This window comes from Lampetra planeri, chromosome 6, assembly GCF_965212315.1.
Source record: "Lampetra planeri chromosome 6, kcLamPlan1.2.h2, whole genome shotgun sequence".
NCBI classification, from domain to species: Eukaryota; Metazoa; Chordata; class Hyperoartia; order Petromyzontiformes; family Petromyzontidae; genus Lampetra; species Lampetra planeri.
Window position 1 is genome coordinate 14,641,460 of NC_136112.1, and position 18,520 is coordinate 14,659,979.

The 18,520-nt window shown below is 51.2% G+C and overlaps 1 protein-coding gene across 1 annotated transcript; it reads left to right on the forward strand.

Moving 5' to 3' along the window:
- Positions 1-11,762: 11,762 nt before the first annotated feature.
- On the forward strand, positions 11,763-15,205 carry LOC144719590 (uncharacterized). Its single transcript, XM_078595666.1, has 2 exons — positions 11,763-12,361; positions 13,130-15,205. The coding sequence occupies exons 1-2, from the start codon at positions 11,891-11,893 to the stop codon at positions 13,859-13,861; spliced, it is 1,203 nt and encodes a 400-aa protein (XP_078451792.1). The 5' UTR covers positions 11,763-11,890; the 3' UTR covers positions 13,862-15,205.
- The last annotated feature ends 3,315 nt before the right edge of the window (positions 15,206-18,520 follow it).

Here is an 18,520-nt window from a genome sequence, read left to right on the forward strand (position 1 = left end):
CTCTTTTTCAGAAGCAACCTCCCTACAAATGATAGCTCATCTAAGTGGCTTATCACGTGGAAATTTATAACAGCCAAATACTCTAAATGCACGTTGACTAAATTATAAATGTGGAGGGAACACCCGGAGGAGCCGGAGAAAGATCCACACAACATGCAAACTAAAACATGCAACGGGCGTTAGGGTCAGAATCGAACCCGCGACTGCAGTTAACATTTCGCCACTGCAGCAGCAAGAGAGTTAACAATCTCGACACCGCGGCGCCCTAAAGATACTTCCTCATTGGAAGTCACCTCATTCTCTTAAAAACCACGCGACGAACACGTGGCGCGCCAAGTGGCCGCAAAACGTGGTTGCCAGGGCCCTGGTTGCGAGGAATGAAACGGGGCCCTTTGTCCAAATTCCCCAGTGTCTAGCCCAGAGCCTGGGCCCCTTCTCGGGCCACCCGGCACAGTGGCACTGCCTACACACTCAGTGGCTACGCCGCCGAAGGTCTGTGCAATATGCAGTGCTTGATCTGTGCATCGGCAGAGATCGACAAGGCGAGAATATTAAAGTGAAGAAGCAATGCCCTTTGTTATTTCCCATGTAAGTAGTGGAGTCTTTTTGGTCAGTTCCATGCAATTCTCTTCTCAGGCTTGCAAAACATGTTCCTTTTCCCATAGATATGTCCCGATTGTTTTCGTATCTCAGAGGTGGCAACCCCCTAGCCAAACTGCGGTGATGAAATCCTGTGATTTCGCAAGCTGGAGCTGGGCGCCGCAGGAGTGTTTACACTGTGCGCTTAATCTTTGGTTCTTTCGGTAAAGTCACGTAGGTATAAAATAAATTAAATCACTAATTTTAATTTAAAGAGTATGGATCATTGCAGTCACGAAAACTTCAAATCTAGAACTGTGCGCTTAGTTTGTATTGTTGTGCCCCCACCCGCCCGCACCCTTGGATCAGCACGGTGCGAAAGAAGTTCAACATACGTACGCACATACATGGGCTTGGTCGAGGCCGCTAGAGTCGGAAGCGAGCAATTTCCCGCGCACCCAGGGTCTGGCGGATGCCCCCGCGTTGTGTTGCGTCCCCGTGCCTGAACACTCACTCATTGTGTTGCCTCCATAAATATACAACGTGAACTATGCCATTGTGGCTTCAGGCGTACATATGTGAAGCGCCCGACAACATTGTGGGACGTGACATTTTGAAAAGGGGGGCGGTGGGTGGGGGGGGGGGCAGTTTACGCGACTCACTGGCCGGTAGCTGTTTGGCAGAAAACGTTTGTCACACAATCAGGGTGCACTCTAAGAAACCTCGGTCGCCGTCGAATTGGCGCACGCGTCCCTACGACGTTAACACGCCACGCGTCGTTGTATGCCAACAGTCGCTTGTCCGAGATAGGAATTGGCTCCGAATATGAGACGGTGGAATTGACATCACTGACTCGGCGGGGCCCACTAAAGATGATGAGTGCCACTCAATCGTTATTTTGGGGGAGGCACTGACTTCTTTATCTGATATTTACCAACGTAATACTTTGTGTGTGTGATGATGATGATGACCTGCATGCACACATGTTGAGCCACCACAATTGCGAAATGTGGCCTTGGAGTCCAACACACGCAAACTTCTTCCCTTTACCTTTGCCCAGCTCTGCAGCAAGGCTATTACCCGATCACATCATATATATTACTGCGTCACAAAGGCAATGTTAGTAAGAGTGGTTGGTAAAGCATTCTCAGCATGTGGATGCTGTGTATATAGTTATTATTTTTTGTTCAGTTCATAAGATGAGGGGCTCTAGCACTGTGTCACTGGGAGGGATGAGTTTCACGTTTAAACGTTTCATATTTTCAGCTTTTGCCGCGACCATTTCAGACCTCTTTTAGATCCTTTTTGCACTTTGGAACAATTCCCACGTGGTGCGTGCGGAACGTAACATGATGTTGTTGTTTTTGTGTGTTTTCCAAATGATCGACAACGTCACCCGATTCCACGCGACCACCACGCTCGGCGGGAAGAGCGCAGGGGTGACGCTTGCGCACAAAGCGATCTCATCGCTCCATCTCCACATAGGGACGTCCTCGTCGGGCACGTTATCTCCGCCGACTGCTATTCCGTCACCAGTTACGTCCATGGGCCGGTAATCATATTCCAGGAAGGGATTACTGGAAGCCGCGACTCCCAGCCATCCTCTGCAGAACAAACAAAACAAGATAGCGAGGTTCGGGATGTGGTGCCTTGCCGTATGTACGTTTAACTTTTTTTGCACCGTGCGTAGCCTCACCGTGCTAATCGGAGGTGCAGTGTTGCGTCTCCGGGTAGTGTTGAGTCTATGGGCAGTGTTGAGTCTATGGGCAGTATATATGTATGTATGTTGAATTTATTTCGCCACGTACGTAGGCAACCGTGCTAATTGGAGGTGCGGGGGGGTCGTGGAGTGTGAATCATGCAGGAATCGCACGCGGAACAACGCCGGAAAAATAATAAAATGACTGCCGCATGGCTCAAAGGAATATTACAAATTGCGTAAAAGGCACTCTTGGTATAACAGGAAGCGGCTCGCTCAAATGCATTGCACTCAGAGAGGAAGTCGATTTTGCTTCCAAAATATTTCCTGCTTTTGTGCAATACGCACACGAGGGGGAAGTTCACACCGTTTACACAAAAGAAAACCCACAAGCACACCCGCAAAGATCCACCGGAGAGCCTTATACGGGCAATGGGGACATGTGCTGTTAGCGAGTAGCACCTATGAAGGCATGCAGGGCAAACGAGGGGGTGGGTGGAGTGGCCAACACCACGCCCGGCCGCCTTTGTCTCCCCAGTGGCGATGTTTATGCACCGCACCAGGTACTCATTTGAGGCTGAGTCGACCTCGTGGAGGCCCAGAACCGGTTCAAATAATCGTCACCGGCGTTGGTGCCCGTAAGCGGGAATCGAACTCGAGTCCCTGGGTTCATAGCGCAGCGTAGCGCTAACCGCTCCAAAAACAAAGATCCCCCGTATAGCCTTAATATACTGTTGGGGCAAGTTCTGTTAGCGAGCACCTATGAAGGCCGGTAAGGCACACGATGGGCAGGGTGGGTGGCCAGCACCACCCCCAGCCACCTTTGACTGGCCCAGTGGCCATGTTTAAACCGTACTAGATACTCATTTGAGGCTGAGTCGACCTAGGGGAGGCCCAGAACCGTTTCAAATAATCGTCACCGGCGTTGGTGCCCGCGAGCGGGAATCGCACTCGGGTCCCTGGTCTCGTAGCGCAGCGCGTTAACGACTGCGTCACCGCTCCCACACACGCACGCAAGCGCGCTTGTTGTAAACATTGGCGTCGGCTTACACCGCTTCTGCATTGCCCTAACGGGGATACGGCGTGCCCAAACCAGTCCACAGCTGTTCATTTAGTGGCTTATTCACCGAGACAGCTGTGGACCCGTCGACGCTTAGTGTTGCTTCAAGGGATTACTTTTATATCTCTTCAAAAAGGTCAAAATAACTCGATGCCAATTTGTGATTTACAGTAGTTGTCTTTGGAACTAATACGTAACGGTCCCCCCCCCTTACCTCCTGCTAAGTGGAAAGTTTTCTTACCCCGCCCTCGCAATCAGCTGTGAAGTGCATTCTGAAGGGAAATCGCCACGAGTTGTTTTTTTGGAAATGAAATTATACTGACCCAAGCCAACAGCTTTTACATGGGTGGAAGCTAAACTTAACTATTCAACTATTTTATTTATGTTTTGTATCAGGGAAGGCCCACTGAGCTATATATTTTTTCTCAGAAGCGACTTGGCCACAATTGACAGCTCAACGAAGTGGTTTTTCGCGTGGAAATTTACAGCAGCCACATTTTCGAAACGCGCGATGTTGATTCTAAATGTGGAGGGAAAACCGGAAGTCCCGAAGAAAAATCCACGCGACCACGGGGAGAGAGACATGCAAACTCCAAATATAGAGCTGGCGTCAGGGTAGGGATACAACCCACGACCTCCTGCATATCAGACGAGGTAGTTAATATCTAGAGAACCTCTTGAACCAGTACCAATAATACACCGCAATTTCTTTCACCAGATTTTTGAAAGACACATGAAAATTGGGCCCACTGTCTTGCTCCTGAAACCAACGAACATCTCCTAGCCACCGCGCTCAGCTCTTCAAATGGTGAAAAGTTTGCGAGAAAATATCCTTGATCCGGGGTGGGGGGCAGGGGGGGGGGGGTGACACATAAGTCCATCCACAGTGGGTCTTATGATGTAAAAACTGCCATGGAATTGTAAAATTTCCACCAGGTGACCGGGCCACCGATGGGGTTTAGGCAATGCCCAGCAGCAGAGGGCGCCGTGCACAAGGATCAGCCGCTGTTCAGTGAGAGGCTACTGCGGCTGGAGGTCCGCATTCACGTCTCCCCCCGCCCCCCCCCCCGTTAACCACAACCAGAGTAGTGGACGGTGGCGATCTTCGCGCGGCCCACTTCTGTTGAGTGAGAAATCAACGACGAATGCCATCAACGCGGCTGCGTTGATCTGCCGGTCACCAGAGCAACGACACCACAACCAGAGCCCCGTTCACGAGGGTTACGGCGAATCGGGGCGACTGCACCGGGCCCCGCGGTTGGGAAGGCCGGGGGGAGCGCACTTTGACACTCACGGTGTCAGACGTACGACTCCCAGTTTAGTTTGAAGCCGTCGACGGAGGCCCACACGGCAGAGGTCGCAACCGGGTACCCGATACCCGTACCCTACCGATACCCGGCTATCCGTACCCGGCCGGGTACGGGTACCCGTTTGCGACCCTGGTGCGGCCGGGTACGGGTAGGCCGTGAGTCACTGGTGAGTCACCGTTTGTCACTCATTTTACAACGTCTTGTCTCTTCTCACAATTCAAGTTCCTAGAATCAACCCACCCGCGCCTGCAACGTGGCTTCATCCCAGAGGTCGCAATCGGGTACCCGATACCCGTACCCTACCCGATACCCGGCCGGGTACGGGTAGGGTATCGGGTAGGGTACGGGTACCCATTTGCGACCCTGGTGCGGCCGGGTACGGGTACGGGTAAGGAATCAAAACCCGTTTGCGACCTCTGCCACACGGTGGGATTTGTCCCGGGCCCCGCACCCCGTCGAAGAACGGCCCTGACCACAGCATTTTGGATGCATTCACAATACGGGACCAAACATATTCCGTTCTGTTCTTGCGTACGACTGTAACACGTCCGGGAGCTACGTGCCAATGTCTAGGTCTGCTAGCCACGACGAGAGGGCTTCAAGGGAGAGTTGGTGTGGTTTTGCTATTCCTCCTCTTCTGTTGAAGGGAACGCAGCCGACAATGGTTCACTATATGCCCCATAGCTGAGTTGCCTGGCCACAATCACAAGACTGTGGCTTGTCTTTCACTTCCCATGTTTGCCTAGCGGATGGAAGAAAAATCACGGAAATGTGTCGTGGCATGACATCTTGACTTTCACTAAATATTTACAGCCTTACCCAAAAAAACACACAAGTACAACCTTTTCCCACTTGGCAAGAAGTAGCAATGCCTATTACCTCGACCCTGGAGTGATGATTGGCTGAATAAACTTCTGACCGGGGTATTACCAACCCTGGTCAGTGTTCCCCTCTTCTCACACGAGCACTGAATCGCGCGCATCTCTGCCGGTGGCCCTGAGGCAGCGGTGGACAATTCCACATTCCCATGGCGTCATGCAATCTCTTCGTAAAATAACCTCCCCTCATTAACGATGCTCCCCCGAGTCGACCAACATCCAGGATTGTAAATCGAGCGCTGTCGATTGTGAGCTCAAGGCACTGCCAGCTCCACCTGGTTGCATTGACCGATGTGTCTCTACTGGACAGGTGTAAGCCTAACCGAAGGACAATGGACCCCCTTAGGAGACGATCCGGTGTATTGTCAGACGTTAATGACATTTAACTGCGTTGCATTTGCAGAACAATAATGAGAATAATCTTGGTATTTATGGAGCCCGGAAAACCTCCCTGGGTCTCGAGGAGAGTCGGAGAGTCCTGTGATGGGAATGTTTGGCAAGTTTATTTTTAAACGCGCTTAACTTAATCAATTAATTAATTATATAATCAGTTGACTTTGGGTGTTACGAGGCCATCCGTGATGGCATTGCTGTGTACGGACGTAGCCCTCAGCAGGCGTAGGTTAACGCATGCTGAACTTCTGCCGCGCCGTATGTAGCCAATCGTACCAACCAGAGGTTAAACTGTCAACGGGGCGGTTTAAAAGGTCATGCAAGAATACAAAAATAGGTTGTCGAGATTGCACCATAGGCCTTCTGGCATGCGTGGGTGGTCGGGTCGGGAGCGAGTCATGGCAAGCGAAGCCGTTGAGGGTGAATTCCTTTCCCACTGGGTTCTGGTGGCACGTGTGGGCTGAGTGACCCCCCCCCCCACTCCCGGGGTGGGATTGGAGAGATACCGCCAAGTTCTGTGTCATGGCACTCGAGCCCGCAGCCGCTTTTGACCCTCCCTCCCTCTCTCCCTGGGAAATTCACTCCCGTGATAAGTGGCCAATAAAGGTGGGAGGCTCCAACAATCACATCGTAATGGGGATTTCGTGGAAAAGGCACAAAGTTACAGTATTTGCTTTAAAAAAAACGACTATGTTATGGGTCTGACGCACGGGCTCAAAGGTTTGACATTTTGAGTTCGGGTCCCAACATAGGGCCCATAAAACCCAACCCCCTATACCCAGTGTCCTCTTAATTCATAACGCGTTCTCTCAATTAGGGTTTCCCGTGAAATAATCCCGCACCGACATGGGGACGTGATTCCCGTACAATTCACGGAATATTCCAGAAATCTGGCCCACGGGGAATACCACTGGGCAATGTTTTGTCTTTTATTCCATATAAATGTTGTCTGTTAGACAAAAAACATTTGTTTTCCTTCTCAGAACCAACTGATTCGAATTTAAGTTTGCTTCGGACGCAAATGGTACGATACTAAAGATTGCAATGTAAATTCCTCACATCATTTTTGGCGTGTAATGTTTCGTGATGATTACCAACGACGAATCGAATATCCTGAACTGTACCCTTCCATGAATAATTCTCAACCCGCTTGGGCAGGGGTCGGCAACCAAAATAACAAGAAGAGCCATTTCTTTCCATTTCGGTACAAAATTCAGTATTTCAAGAGCCGCAATGCATCTGAGTACATACTGTACATACGTACATATCGTCAAGAAGCAGCCCGTAAAGAGCCGCATGCGGCTCCGGAGCCGTAGGTTGCCGACCCCTGCGCTTGGGTAATCACTGCAACCCGGTTGGCGGTTGGCGGGAGGGGGGTGAGGTGGGGAGGGGCGGGAGGGGAGATGGGGAGGAGGGGGGGGCGGGAGGGGGTGAGTGAGTGGGGGTGAGGAGGGGCGGTTATCACCTCCACTTTCGACACCCGCTCACCCGTCCCTCCCTGGTCTCCCTTCCCTTTATCTGTCCAAGACGACAAGGAACTGGTTCTGACAAACCGTCTATCGGAACTGTAAACTCTGTCACACACGCAGCGGCGTAAATGACGTTCCCGATGGCCTCTCCTGTTTTCCCTCGCCGATTCCACACCAAGCGTCCCTTAACGTTTTGTGCTTCCCCCCCCACCTCCCACTAAACACAGTTTGGCTTAGTTACTGTGCGAAAAAAGTTGTACTTTGGGCGGTTTGATCTGGATTGGCCCAACCCCGTCGTGCTGATGACAACGCAGCACGATGCACTTTCCCTGCCCTTCCCCCTCTCCTCCCGTGCCTTCACCTTGCCTCTACCCACGGCGCACCCACAGGGCTCTCAAAAGCCACCCCCACCCACCCAACGCGTCGCGTTATCGAGGACACCGTCGCGTCTTTCCCTACCGTCAGCACGCACGAGAGAGAGAGCCGCTCGTTCTCATCTCTCTGTGGCGTCGGCCCCATCAGGCAAGCGGTGCAGAATTCACACGCGCGTAGTTTGCCACTGGTGACTTTCCTACAACTCAGGGCTCATTTTGTCAACATACCCCCGCCACCCCCTTCCCCCGGAACCGGTTGATGGGCTGAGTGAAACTCACAAAGTGCCGACGCAACACGCGGCGCTCCGACTTGGCGCCTGGCGTCCGGATGTTGATACCAATCACGCAGCATCACCGTGCCAACCTCGGCCGTTACTCATACGGGCGAGTATCCAAAATATTCGCTGTAGTATATTTCCTCTCAGATGCCATCAAAGGCAACTGACGATGTGATTCCCGCGGCCAGCAAGAGGTAGGCGACAGCTCGCAGCCAGCGCGAGGCGCCACTCATCATTTCTACAATCCAGTTCTCATTCCCAACGTTGAATCAAAACACAGCATTAACAAGCGGACCATGTCTCCTTCACACATTCGTCTCTCCACGTAGTACAAAATATATGTTCATTACACAACCCCAGGATCCGATGCTGTAAAGAGAGAGCAATTTTCCCCGTACGATCGGCAGTTCGTCAGCATTGATTCCAGCAAGTCGGACTGAATGTTGAAAACGGTGCAGAATTCTGCTTCAGATGAATCAAGGCGACCGAATTGATGTGGAGTACTCGCAGAAAGCCGCGCGGCTGATGGGTTGTGTAAGATACGTTTAAAAAAATGTATGTAGAGAGCGATAATCCCTTCAGAATTATCACGCGTCAATGCCATTAAACTAAACAGTTTTTCGTTTTGTTTTATAAGGTAAAGGCCCATTAAGTTATTTAGCTCTTTTTTCAGATGCGACCTGGCCACAAATGATAGCTCAACAAAGTGGCGTGGCATGTGGAAATATACAGCAGTCAAATACTCCAACCGCGTGCTCCTAAATGCGGAAGCACAAAATCAGAGGACCCGGAGAGAAACCCAAGCGACCACTGGGGAGAGAGACACCGCAAACTCCAGATACACAGCAGACGTCACAGGTTGGGATCGAATTCCATGCAACGTCCTCCTGCATACCGGGTGAAGGTAGTTAACATGTCGCCACCCGCGGCGCAGACGGACCGTGGGCAACGTTAACGAGAATATGAACAACGCCGCACTGCTACAGAATGTAATTTCGCTTTCGCAGAGTGTAGAGAGAGCGAGAGAGACATGACACAAACGTTGCGCTCTGCAACACGTGGCTCGTTTGGCCGGGCTGCAAAGCGGCCAGGAGATCGCAGCACAGCAATTCAGATCATCCGTGTTGCACGTGAGTGTTATAGCATCTCGAATGTTGACATTTTGTTTTAATTTGCTGCGCGCACAACGCTGTTTTGGCTATTTCTCCGGTTATTTTACACGGGAGATCCGTGCTGCTGCGTGAGAACAGCGGTAACAGCAACAATAAAAGATGAAGAAAAACGTCAACATTGCAGAGGACGAGTACAGAGTCCAGACGGAATATCGCACGACTTAAACCAGTGGTAATTCTTAACCTGCGGTGAACGCATCCCCTAGGGGTGCGAGATGCCCTTTCTGGAGGTGCGAGACGTGGCCAGACTTTGTTTTTAGAAGGCAAATCAACGCATGGCATGGCCACGTAAGTACAACCACTTTGTTTAATCAAACCCTGACGTATTTAGTACCATCGTGACATTCTTAACGACTGAGAATCCAAAGGTGATGCAAGGCTGCGATAAAGATCAAGAACCACTGACTTAAAACAAACGAGGGCATTCAGCGGTCGTAAGCGACTCGGCTTTCAAACACGAGTGGCGTCTGGAGGGCTTTGCGGGAAACATCGGCCATTCGCGCCTCGGAGGACTTCGCGAACGCTCGCGAACCACGGCCGAACTTCGCCCACCACCCCGACAATCTGCGCAGGCCACGCGCTCAGTGTCCGCGTGGGATTTACAAGGATGCAACCCGCGGTTCCAAATCACTGTCCCGCATCCCCCTTTGACGTGGGCCGAATTTACGCGATGGCCGTTCTAAGCGAGCCGGGTTTACGCTTCATCCGCTCGCATTCACCGCGCGAATCAACGGCTCCCTGCAATGTTTCGCTACCTTAGGTGGCCGCGTTTTCCGCGGACTAACAAAGTGGTGGGGGGCGCGGGTCGGGGGGGGGGAGATCGTTGCCTTTGTGATTCAGCTTTGACGCGGTGCCAAGCGCACTGCAAAACCGGCTGTTTGTGTTCGACTTCCCGGCCGCGGCGGTTAACAACACTCGCGAGCCGCTCCTTCGCCTCCCCTAGGTCGACTCGGCCTCAAATGAGTAACTGGTGCGGTGTGCAAACATCGCCACTCGGGGAGACAAAGGCGGTCCGGCGTTCGGAGCTGGTCACCCAATCACTTGCGTGCCGTGCCGGCCTTCATAGGCGCGGCTCGCGAACAGCACTTGCCCTAACAGTCTGTTAAGACTATACGGGGGATCTTTATCATCTTCGTGTGTGTACGAGTGTGTGTGTGTACGAGTGCGAGTGTGTACGAGTGTGAGTGTGTACGAGTGTGTGTAGCGGTTAGCGCGCTGCGCTTTGAACCCGGCGACCCGGGTTCGATTCCCGCTCTCAGGCCAACACTCAGTGACGATTATCTGAACCGGTCCCGGGCCTCCCCTCGGTCGACTCAGCCTCAAATGAGGACCTGGTGCGGTGTGTAAACATCGCCACTGGGGAGACAAAGGCGGTCGGGCGTGGTGCTGGCCACCCACCCACTCGTGTACCGTTCAGGTCTTCATATGTGCTCGCTGACAGTACTTGCTCTAACAGTCTGTTAAGACTATACGGGGGATCTTTATCATCTTCGTGTGTGTACGAGTGTGTGTGTGTACGAGTGCGAGTGTGAGTGTGTACGAGTGTGAGTGTGTACGATTGTGTGTGCGTGCTAGTGTGAGTGTGCGTGTTTGAGTGTGTGTGCTTACAAGTGCGTGTGAGTGCGTGTGCGTGAGTGTGTGCGCGCATGTGCGTGAGTGTGCGTGCGTGTGTGAGTGTGTGCGAGTGTGTGAGTGTGTGCGAGTGCGTGTGAGTGCGTCCGTGTGTGTGAGTGTGCGCGTGTGTGAGTGTGCGCGTGTGTGAGTGCGTGTGTGTGTGAGTGTGCGCGTGTGCGAGTGCGTGTGAGTGCGTCCGTGTGTGTGAGTGTGCGAGTGTGCGAGTGTGTGTGTGTGCGTGTGTGTGCGAGTGTGAGTGTGCGCGTGCGTGTGTGAGTGTGCGCGTGTGTGAGTGTGCGCGTGTGTGAGTGCGTGTGAGTGCGTCCGTGTGTGTGAGTGTGCGAGTGTGTGTGTGTGCGTGTGTGTGTGCGAGTGTGAGTGTGCGTGTGTGAGTGTGCGCGTGTGTGAGTGTGCGCGTGTGTGAGTGCGTGTGTGTGTGAGTGTGCGCGTGTGCGAGTGCGTGTGAGTGCGTCCGTGTGTGTGAGTGTGCGAGTGTGTGTGTGTGCGTGTGTGTGTGCGAGTGTGAGTGTGCGCGTGCGCGTGTGTGAGTGTGCGCGTGTGTGAGTGTGCGCGTGTGTGAGTGCGTGTGTGTGTGAGTGTGCGAGTGCGTGTGAGTGCGTCCGTGTGTGTGAGTGTGCGAGTGTGTGTGTGTGTGTGCGCGTGTGTGAGTGTGCGCGTGTGTGAGTGTGCGCGTGTGTGAGTGTGCGCGTGTGTGAGTGTGCGCGTGTGTGAGTGTGCGCGTGTGTGAGTGTGCGCGTGTGTGAGTGTGCGCGTGTGTGAGTGTGCGCGTGTGTGAGTGTGCGCGTGTGCGAGTGCGTGTGAGTGCGTGCATCGAGCCATGGGAAGGAGTCGCCAAACCGGTCGCGCGATGTCGTCACAGCGTGGCCCCAAGCGTCACCGCCCCGCCCGCTCCCATCCCCTCTATATAAAGGAGCCCTCCCCGACACAGAAGCAGCAACGTCCCACGGCAGCCGCAACAGCAGCTCCGTGACAACCAACCCAGCTACACCGTCGTCGGCACCGCATCTCTACGCAAAAACTCGAACCCAAAACAGGCAGCCCTCATGATAATGTGTCTCAAGTGCAGCAGGGGACCCATGGATGCAGCCCCCCCGCACTGCTCATCTCGTCTCAACAGCAACAGCAGCAGCAGCAGCGGCTGCAACAGCAGCATCGGTGCAGACGTGGAGATGTCGTCCCGCGCCACCAACTACTACATGAGACCCAGCCTCAGGCCCCGTCTCCGAGCCTGCCCAAGCCCCGCCGCAACACCGCGCGTCATCAGCAGACACAGCAGCGGCATGAGCAGCAGCAGCAGCAGCCTCGTGGAGACGCAGGTGTTCACCTTCGAGCCCCAGGCAGCGCTGCAAGCCCGGGCCACGGCTCCCGGCTTGAGGAGCGCTCGGCCCAAGGCCCCCAGGAGGGCGATCCGAGTGAAGTACCCGGCACAAAGGGCTCCGCGCAGGGGACCGCCGTCCGAGCGGAACCCGGCCAAGGGCTGGCTCGCATTCTTCGCCGTCGTCGTGGCTTTTCAGGTGCGTGTCTGCTCACACTGCCTGCATGGACACGCTGACACACACACACACGCACGTGCGTACATGTACACAGATACATACAGGCACGTATCCGCAGAGACGCACGGCCAGGAACGTACACACCACACACACACAGACATGTGCATGCACGTACAGGTAGATAGACATGATTGCGCACGCACACACACACTATATGTGCAATCACAGTAACATGTATTATACATGTGAACACTTAGATACCATGCGGATATATGGAAATACAGAGACAGACACACAGACCCACACACACAATCCCACAAACTAATACGCAAACCACAGGAGTCGAACCCAGGTCGCCACAATCGAGGGCACAGTTCACATCACCACATAGTTCACATCCCCATATAGCCTTAATATAACGTTGGGGCAAATGCTGTTAGCCAGCACCTATGAAGGCCGGCACGGCAGGTGGGTGGCCAACACTGCGCCCGGCCGCCTTTGTCTCCCAAGTGGTGATGTTTACACACCGCATAAGGTACTCATTTGAGGCCGAGTCGACCTAGGGGGAGGCCCATAACCGGTTCAGATAATCCTCACCGGTGTTGGCCGGTGACGATGAGCACAGCGTACTAACTCGTACACCACCGCTTCCCCACACCTAACTAAAGTAGCCACGCGCACAGATGCACAGACACACAGACGCACGCAGAGAACACACGAGCATCGCCACGATGCAGCGCGTAGACCAAAAACCTGACCCGTGTCTCGCCCTCTGTCGCTCCCCCGCAGGTGTTTAACGCAGCCGAGAATCTTGACGACTACGTCTCCAGCTACAACCTGGACGTGCTGGAAAAGCGTCTGTGCGCCCTGCACCACAGCGACGAGTCGGCCGCCTCCTCCGCCTCCTCCGCCAGCGCCGCGCCCTCCCGCGCCGCCGTGTCCGCCCTGCACCGCTACCTGTCCGTGCACTCGCATGCCGAGCCGCTGGTGCTGTGGCTGCACGGCTGCGAGGGCGGTCGCCACGCCGAGGCCATCGCCTCCCACTTCGGCGAGGCGGCGGTGCGCGTCGACCTGCGCCGCCTCGACCGAGCCGGCGAGGACGCCGGCGGTCTGGACCTCCGCTCTCTGCTCGGCGCGTTCGGGGCCACAGCCACGGAAGGGACGCGCGGAGGAGGCGTTGGAGGTGGTGAGAAGATCCCGGTGATGGTGCTGGAGGGAGATGCGGACCAGCTGACGGCTGCACTCAGCACCCTGGCGTTTTCGTCGTCTTCGTCGTCTTCTTCGTCGTCGTCTTCGTCGTCGTCCACATCATCGTCATGGTCGTCGTCACATTCGTGGTTTTCGATGGACTCGCACAGCAGCAGCAGCGGCGGCGGCAGCAATGCGGTGCTCGTGGTTGTCCAGGAGTCGCGGGCGCAGGCGGGCGCCCGTGCTGAGCTGGCGAGGCTGGTGGACGCGGGCATCGTTAGCGAGCACAGCGCCGTGGTCGACATGTCCGCTGCGGCGGCGCTCCGCGAGTAGAGGGGGAGCCGGCCACCAGGGGCGGTGACCTTTGTGCACGAACTGTTGTAGCGTAGCGGCGCGAACTGCGCTCGCTGCTGTTGACTTCCCATAGTGACACTCGATTTGTTGATACCACAGGGACAATGGGCTGCGTTGGTAGGCCCACCCGCACACACTTACCCCAGCTGTGGCTTGAACTGGTGACATTATTTTATTCTATTTAAAATGTATAGAATGCATCCTGCAGTTTTCTATCCTGTGCTACTTGCAACAACAACAAAAACCGAGCTCACGTGATTGCGTGATTGTTGTGCCGTGTGTGTGTGTGTGTGTTTAACGCAAAGACACAAAAAGTGTTTTTTGAGGGGGACTTTGAGCCAGTAAGTGGAAAAGAATTCCACTCTGCTACACCCACCGTCAACTTTTCCTGCACCCACCAGTGCAGCAGCCCCGCTTAGGCAGCGGTCATTTCACTCACTCTCTGACGCAGATTATGATGATCATGTTGGATCCGAGCGGGCCCAGACAGAGACTTTAGGAAGACGGCGGTGAACCCGAGTTCCCACCCCCACCGCGCCCGCCATCCATCCATCGCGTGTACGCATCGCTCGCGTACACACTCGTCTCCCGCTACAGCCATGATCAAACATTAATCGAATATCATGTGATTATTTATCTATTTATACGTTCGTCAACGTGCTACCACCGGTGCGAAGCCGTCATGACCACGACGCTCATTGCGGACTCGCGAGGAGAGGTTCGAGTTGGCGACCCGGTGTCCACGTGTTGTTATTTGTTTGCGACGTAAATCCTCGTCGAGTTTTACTTGAAACAATCGAAACGTCTCGCGCGTGGTTTAAGCGAACCACTGAAATTTGCACTACAGCGCACGAGGAGGGGAGAAGGAAGAGCGGCGTTGCATTCCTGTGTTTGTATAATACGTACATATCTATATTATTTAACAAAAACGTCTATTTATAATATTTTAACTTATGGCTGAAAAATTACTTCGACCCTTGATATCGTGAATATTTAAAAAATTTAATAAAACTGTCTACATTTTTCAAGACGTTAATTTATTCAAACGGCGCTTTTTTTTTGCGGAGTCGGAATTTCGCGTGCGGTTGCAAAAAAAATGTGTTTGCTGTCGGCCGCCCGCGATGAACGAATCCAGACCCGGACTGCCAGGCAATGGCAAGTCGCGCAAGTCAGCGGAACGATGCGTCGTGCCGGGATTGCACTGCGTTGGCACGGCAACGCTTTTTGATGACCCACGCGACCACTGTTGTTGTCTTGACGCATTCTGCTTGTTGTGAAAAAAAAAAATCAACAACGAATAAAAAAAAACCTTTTTGCAATTTACACAACGGCCGACTTTTAATTTCATGGGACGCGTTTTGCAGGAGGGGTGGGGGGGGTGGGGGTGGGGGCGACGATGCCTAAAGCCAAATGGAATCAATCTTCTGACAATTAACAACTCAACCCGCTCACTCTGGCCACGACTCTCACACAATGTCACAATGTTAGCCAGGCAGTTCAACACGTAGTAGGCTCTCGCGACCAATATTATCAATAATAATAGAGGTTTTTGGGTTAGATCGAATAAATATAAATATATTGCTGAACCAGCCAATTAGTAAGGTTTGTTACGGAAACAGAACATGCCAATTCGTTAGTAGTACAGCACACCAGTGTGTTGGAGAGTAAACCCAAAATATTTACAATTCGAGTACGACGTGTCGCCAGTAATTACAACTAGCATCATCAGGAAACAGCCAGAGTTGTGGATAAATCCTGATGTTTCGGTCTTGAATATGGCCATGCACGTAATTTTTTGCCAAGCAGCGGTATAATTTGACACTTAATAGTGAACCAGTGGCCTGGCACTCCTTCAACGGAGGAGGAGGAATATCAAAACGACGCCAACTCTCTCGCGAAGCCCTCACTTGGCCAGCAGACCCTCGACATTGGCATTTAGCTCGTGAACATATTGCCATCATGCGCACGAATAGAATTAAAGTTGCCATTTCAAAATGGCAAAATTGTTCTTTGATGGCAATAAAGTGATTGCAAAAGGAGTCGGCATAAAAATACTTATCAGCGCAATAAGCTGATACTGCTGAGATAACACTGGTCAACAACAACAAAAATTTCTGGCCTGGATTTTTGCAGCTGTTTTAGACTAATTTCAGGGTGCTGATTCCAAATCTGATCTCAGATTTGCTCTATGACATCTCATTTTTATGCTATCGGCATACCCCATTTTAATTGATTCTACCCGACATTAACTCTGTCACTTATGATTGCAAGTTGTTGCGAGTCAGTGACTGCTTTAGTGTTAAAATATGGTGCTGTATTTTTAGGATAGTGTTTATAATATCATTTTATGAAGATATCCACATTTATTTAATATTTTTCTTCTGCAGTTTTTATTGAAAATGCAATATTTGATATCTCAAAAACCTGATGCGATAGACAAAAACTGATGCCAGATTTGGAATCAGCACCCCAAAATTACCTTAAAACCGTTGGAATACCTTGTGCCAGAAAAAGTGTGTTGACCAGTGTAATACGTTTGGTTGTGGAGAACTGCAGATGATTTATGGGCTTCAAAGTTAAATCCCCTGGATTTACACTATGAGATCTCTTTTACCAGTGGCAAAATATAATAGTAGGTTTTTACCCTTTTAACTGGTACAAAACTGACACCTTTATTCAAGGCATCATGTTTGCAATGACCACAACACAAGTAGTCAAAAAAGCAAACAAAAAGAAGCAACTCTGATAAAGATGATAATATGCACTGTCCTTGAAGTTGATTGGCCCACACCCGAGACGGCTTCCTTTAGAGCCTAGTCCCCATTGGTGTAGGGCCAGATGACACCAGAAGGCGTACAACTCAAACACAGTGCAATATCAGAGTATTGAGAGCTCGGGGTAAGCATTTACACTATGAGATCTCTTTTACCAGTGGCAAAATATAATAGTAGGTTTTTACCCTTTTAACTGGTACAAAACTGACACCTTTATTCAAGGCATCATGTTTGCAATGACCACAACACAAGTAGTCAAAAAAGCAAACAAAAAGAAGCAACTCTGATAAAGATGATAATATGCACTGTCCTTGAAGTTGATTGGCCCACACCCGAGACGGCTTTCTTTAGAGCCTAGTCCCCATTGGTGTAGGGCCAGATGACACCAGAAGGCGTACAACTCAAACACAGTGCAATATCAGAGTATTGAGAGCTCGGGGTAAGCATTTACACTATGAGATCTCTTTTACCAGTGGCAAAATATAATAGTAGGTTTTTACCCTTTTAACTGGTACAAAACTGACACCTTTATTCAAGGCATCATGTTTGCAATGACCACAACACAAGTAGTCAAAAAAGCAAACAAAAAGAAGCAACTCTGATAAAGATGATAATATGCACTGTCCTTGAAGTTGATTGGCCCACACCCGAGACGGCTTTCTTACACCAATGGGGACTAGGCTCTAAAGAAAGCCGTCTCGGGTGTGGGCCAATCAACTTCAAGGACAGTGCATATTATCATCTTTATCAGAGTTGCTTCTTTTTGTTTGCTTTTTTGACTACTTGTGTTGTGGTCATTGCAAACATGATGCCTTGAATAAAGGTGTCAGTTTTGTACCAGTTAAAAGGGTAAAAACCTACTATTATATTTTGCCACTGGTAAAAGAGATCTCATAGTGTAAATGCTTACCCCGAGCTCTCAATACTCTGATATTGCACTGTGTTTGAGTTGTACGCCTTCTGGTGTCATCTGGCCCTACACCAATGGGGACTAGGCTCTAAAGAAAGCCGTCTCGGGTGTGGGCCAATCAACTTCAAGGACAGTGCATATTATCATCTTTATCAGAGTTGCTTCTTTTTGTTTGCTTTTTTGACTACTTGTGTTGTGGTCATTGCAAACATGATGCCTTGAATAAAGGTGTCAGTTTTGTACCAGTTAAAAGGGTAAAAACCTACTATTAAATCCCCTGGGTCTGTGAATCCATAATGGAAATGGCGTGGCGCTGAGCTTACACTGTAGGTATGTTGAACTTCTTTCGCACCGTACATAGTCAACCGTGATAATCGGAGGTGTGGGGGGAAGGCCAACAAACTAAACAGAAAAGGCACTGCTGAGATTGTTGAAAAAGGACGAATTGAGTTTTGAGTTTATGGTCAGCGGTCACTTCTTATGAACAGAAGAGACGAGAGAAGACCTCGGTATGTATCGTTGTATTTGCCAGAAACATTGGCGTCCGAGTCAGGAAGGAATGAGAAAAAACCGGCAAACGTCTCGAGATGGGGGATGTGGCGTCAGGTGAAACTAATTTAGTTGGATGGAGAGAAACAGAAATGAGGATTCATATTCTTAGGTTTTTTCGGTAAAGTCACGTGGGTAAAAAATTAAAATTAATAAAAGTAAAATAAGTTACTTGATACAGCTGTCGTGCTGTGACGGCTCCACCTGAAGACGGAAGCTTATGTTGCCTCCGAAACGTCGTGATTTTTATTTTTATTTTATTTTAATTTTTTATTTTACTTTTATTAATTTTTATTTTTATTTTTTACCTACGTGACTTTACCGAAAACCCTAAGAATATGAATCCTTGCAGTCACGAAAGCTTCAAATCTAGAAGAAATGAGGATTGTTCAGGTGGAGCAGAGA

What these genes read in the sequence shown, in the direction of transcription:
- LOC144719590 (XM_078595666.1), top strand. Translation starts at nt 11,891, where the DNA reads ATGATAATGTGTCTCAAGTGCAGCAGGGGACCCATGGATGCAGCCCCC. An exon ending in CCGTCGTCGTGGCTTTTCAG is followed by an intron (nt 12,362 to 13,129) that starts GTGCGTGTCTGC and finishes GCTCCCCCGCAG; the next exon opens with GTGTTTAACGCAGCCGAGAA.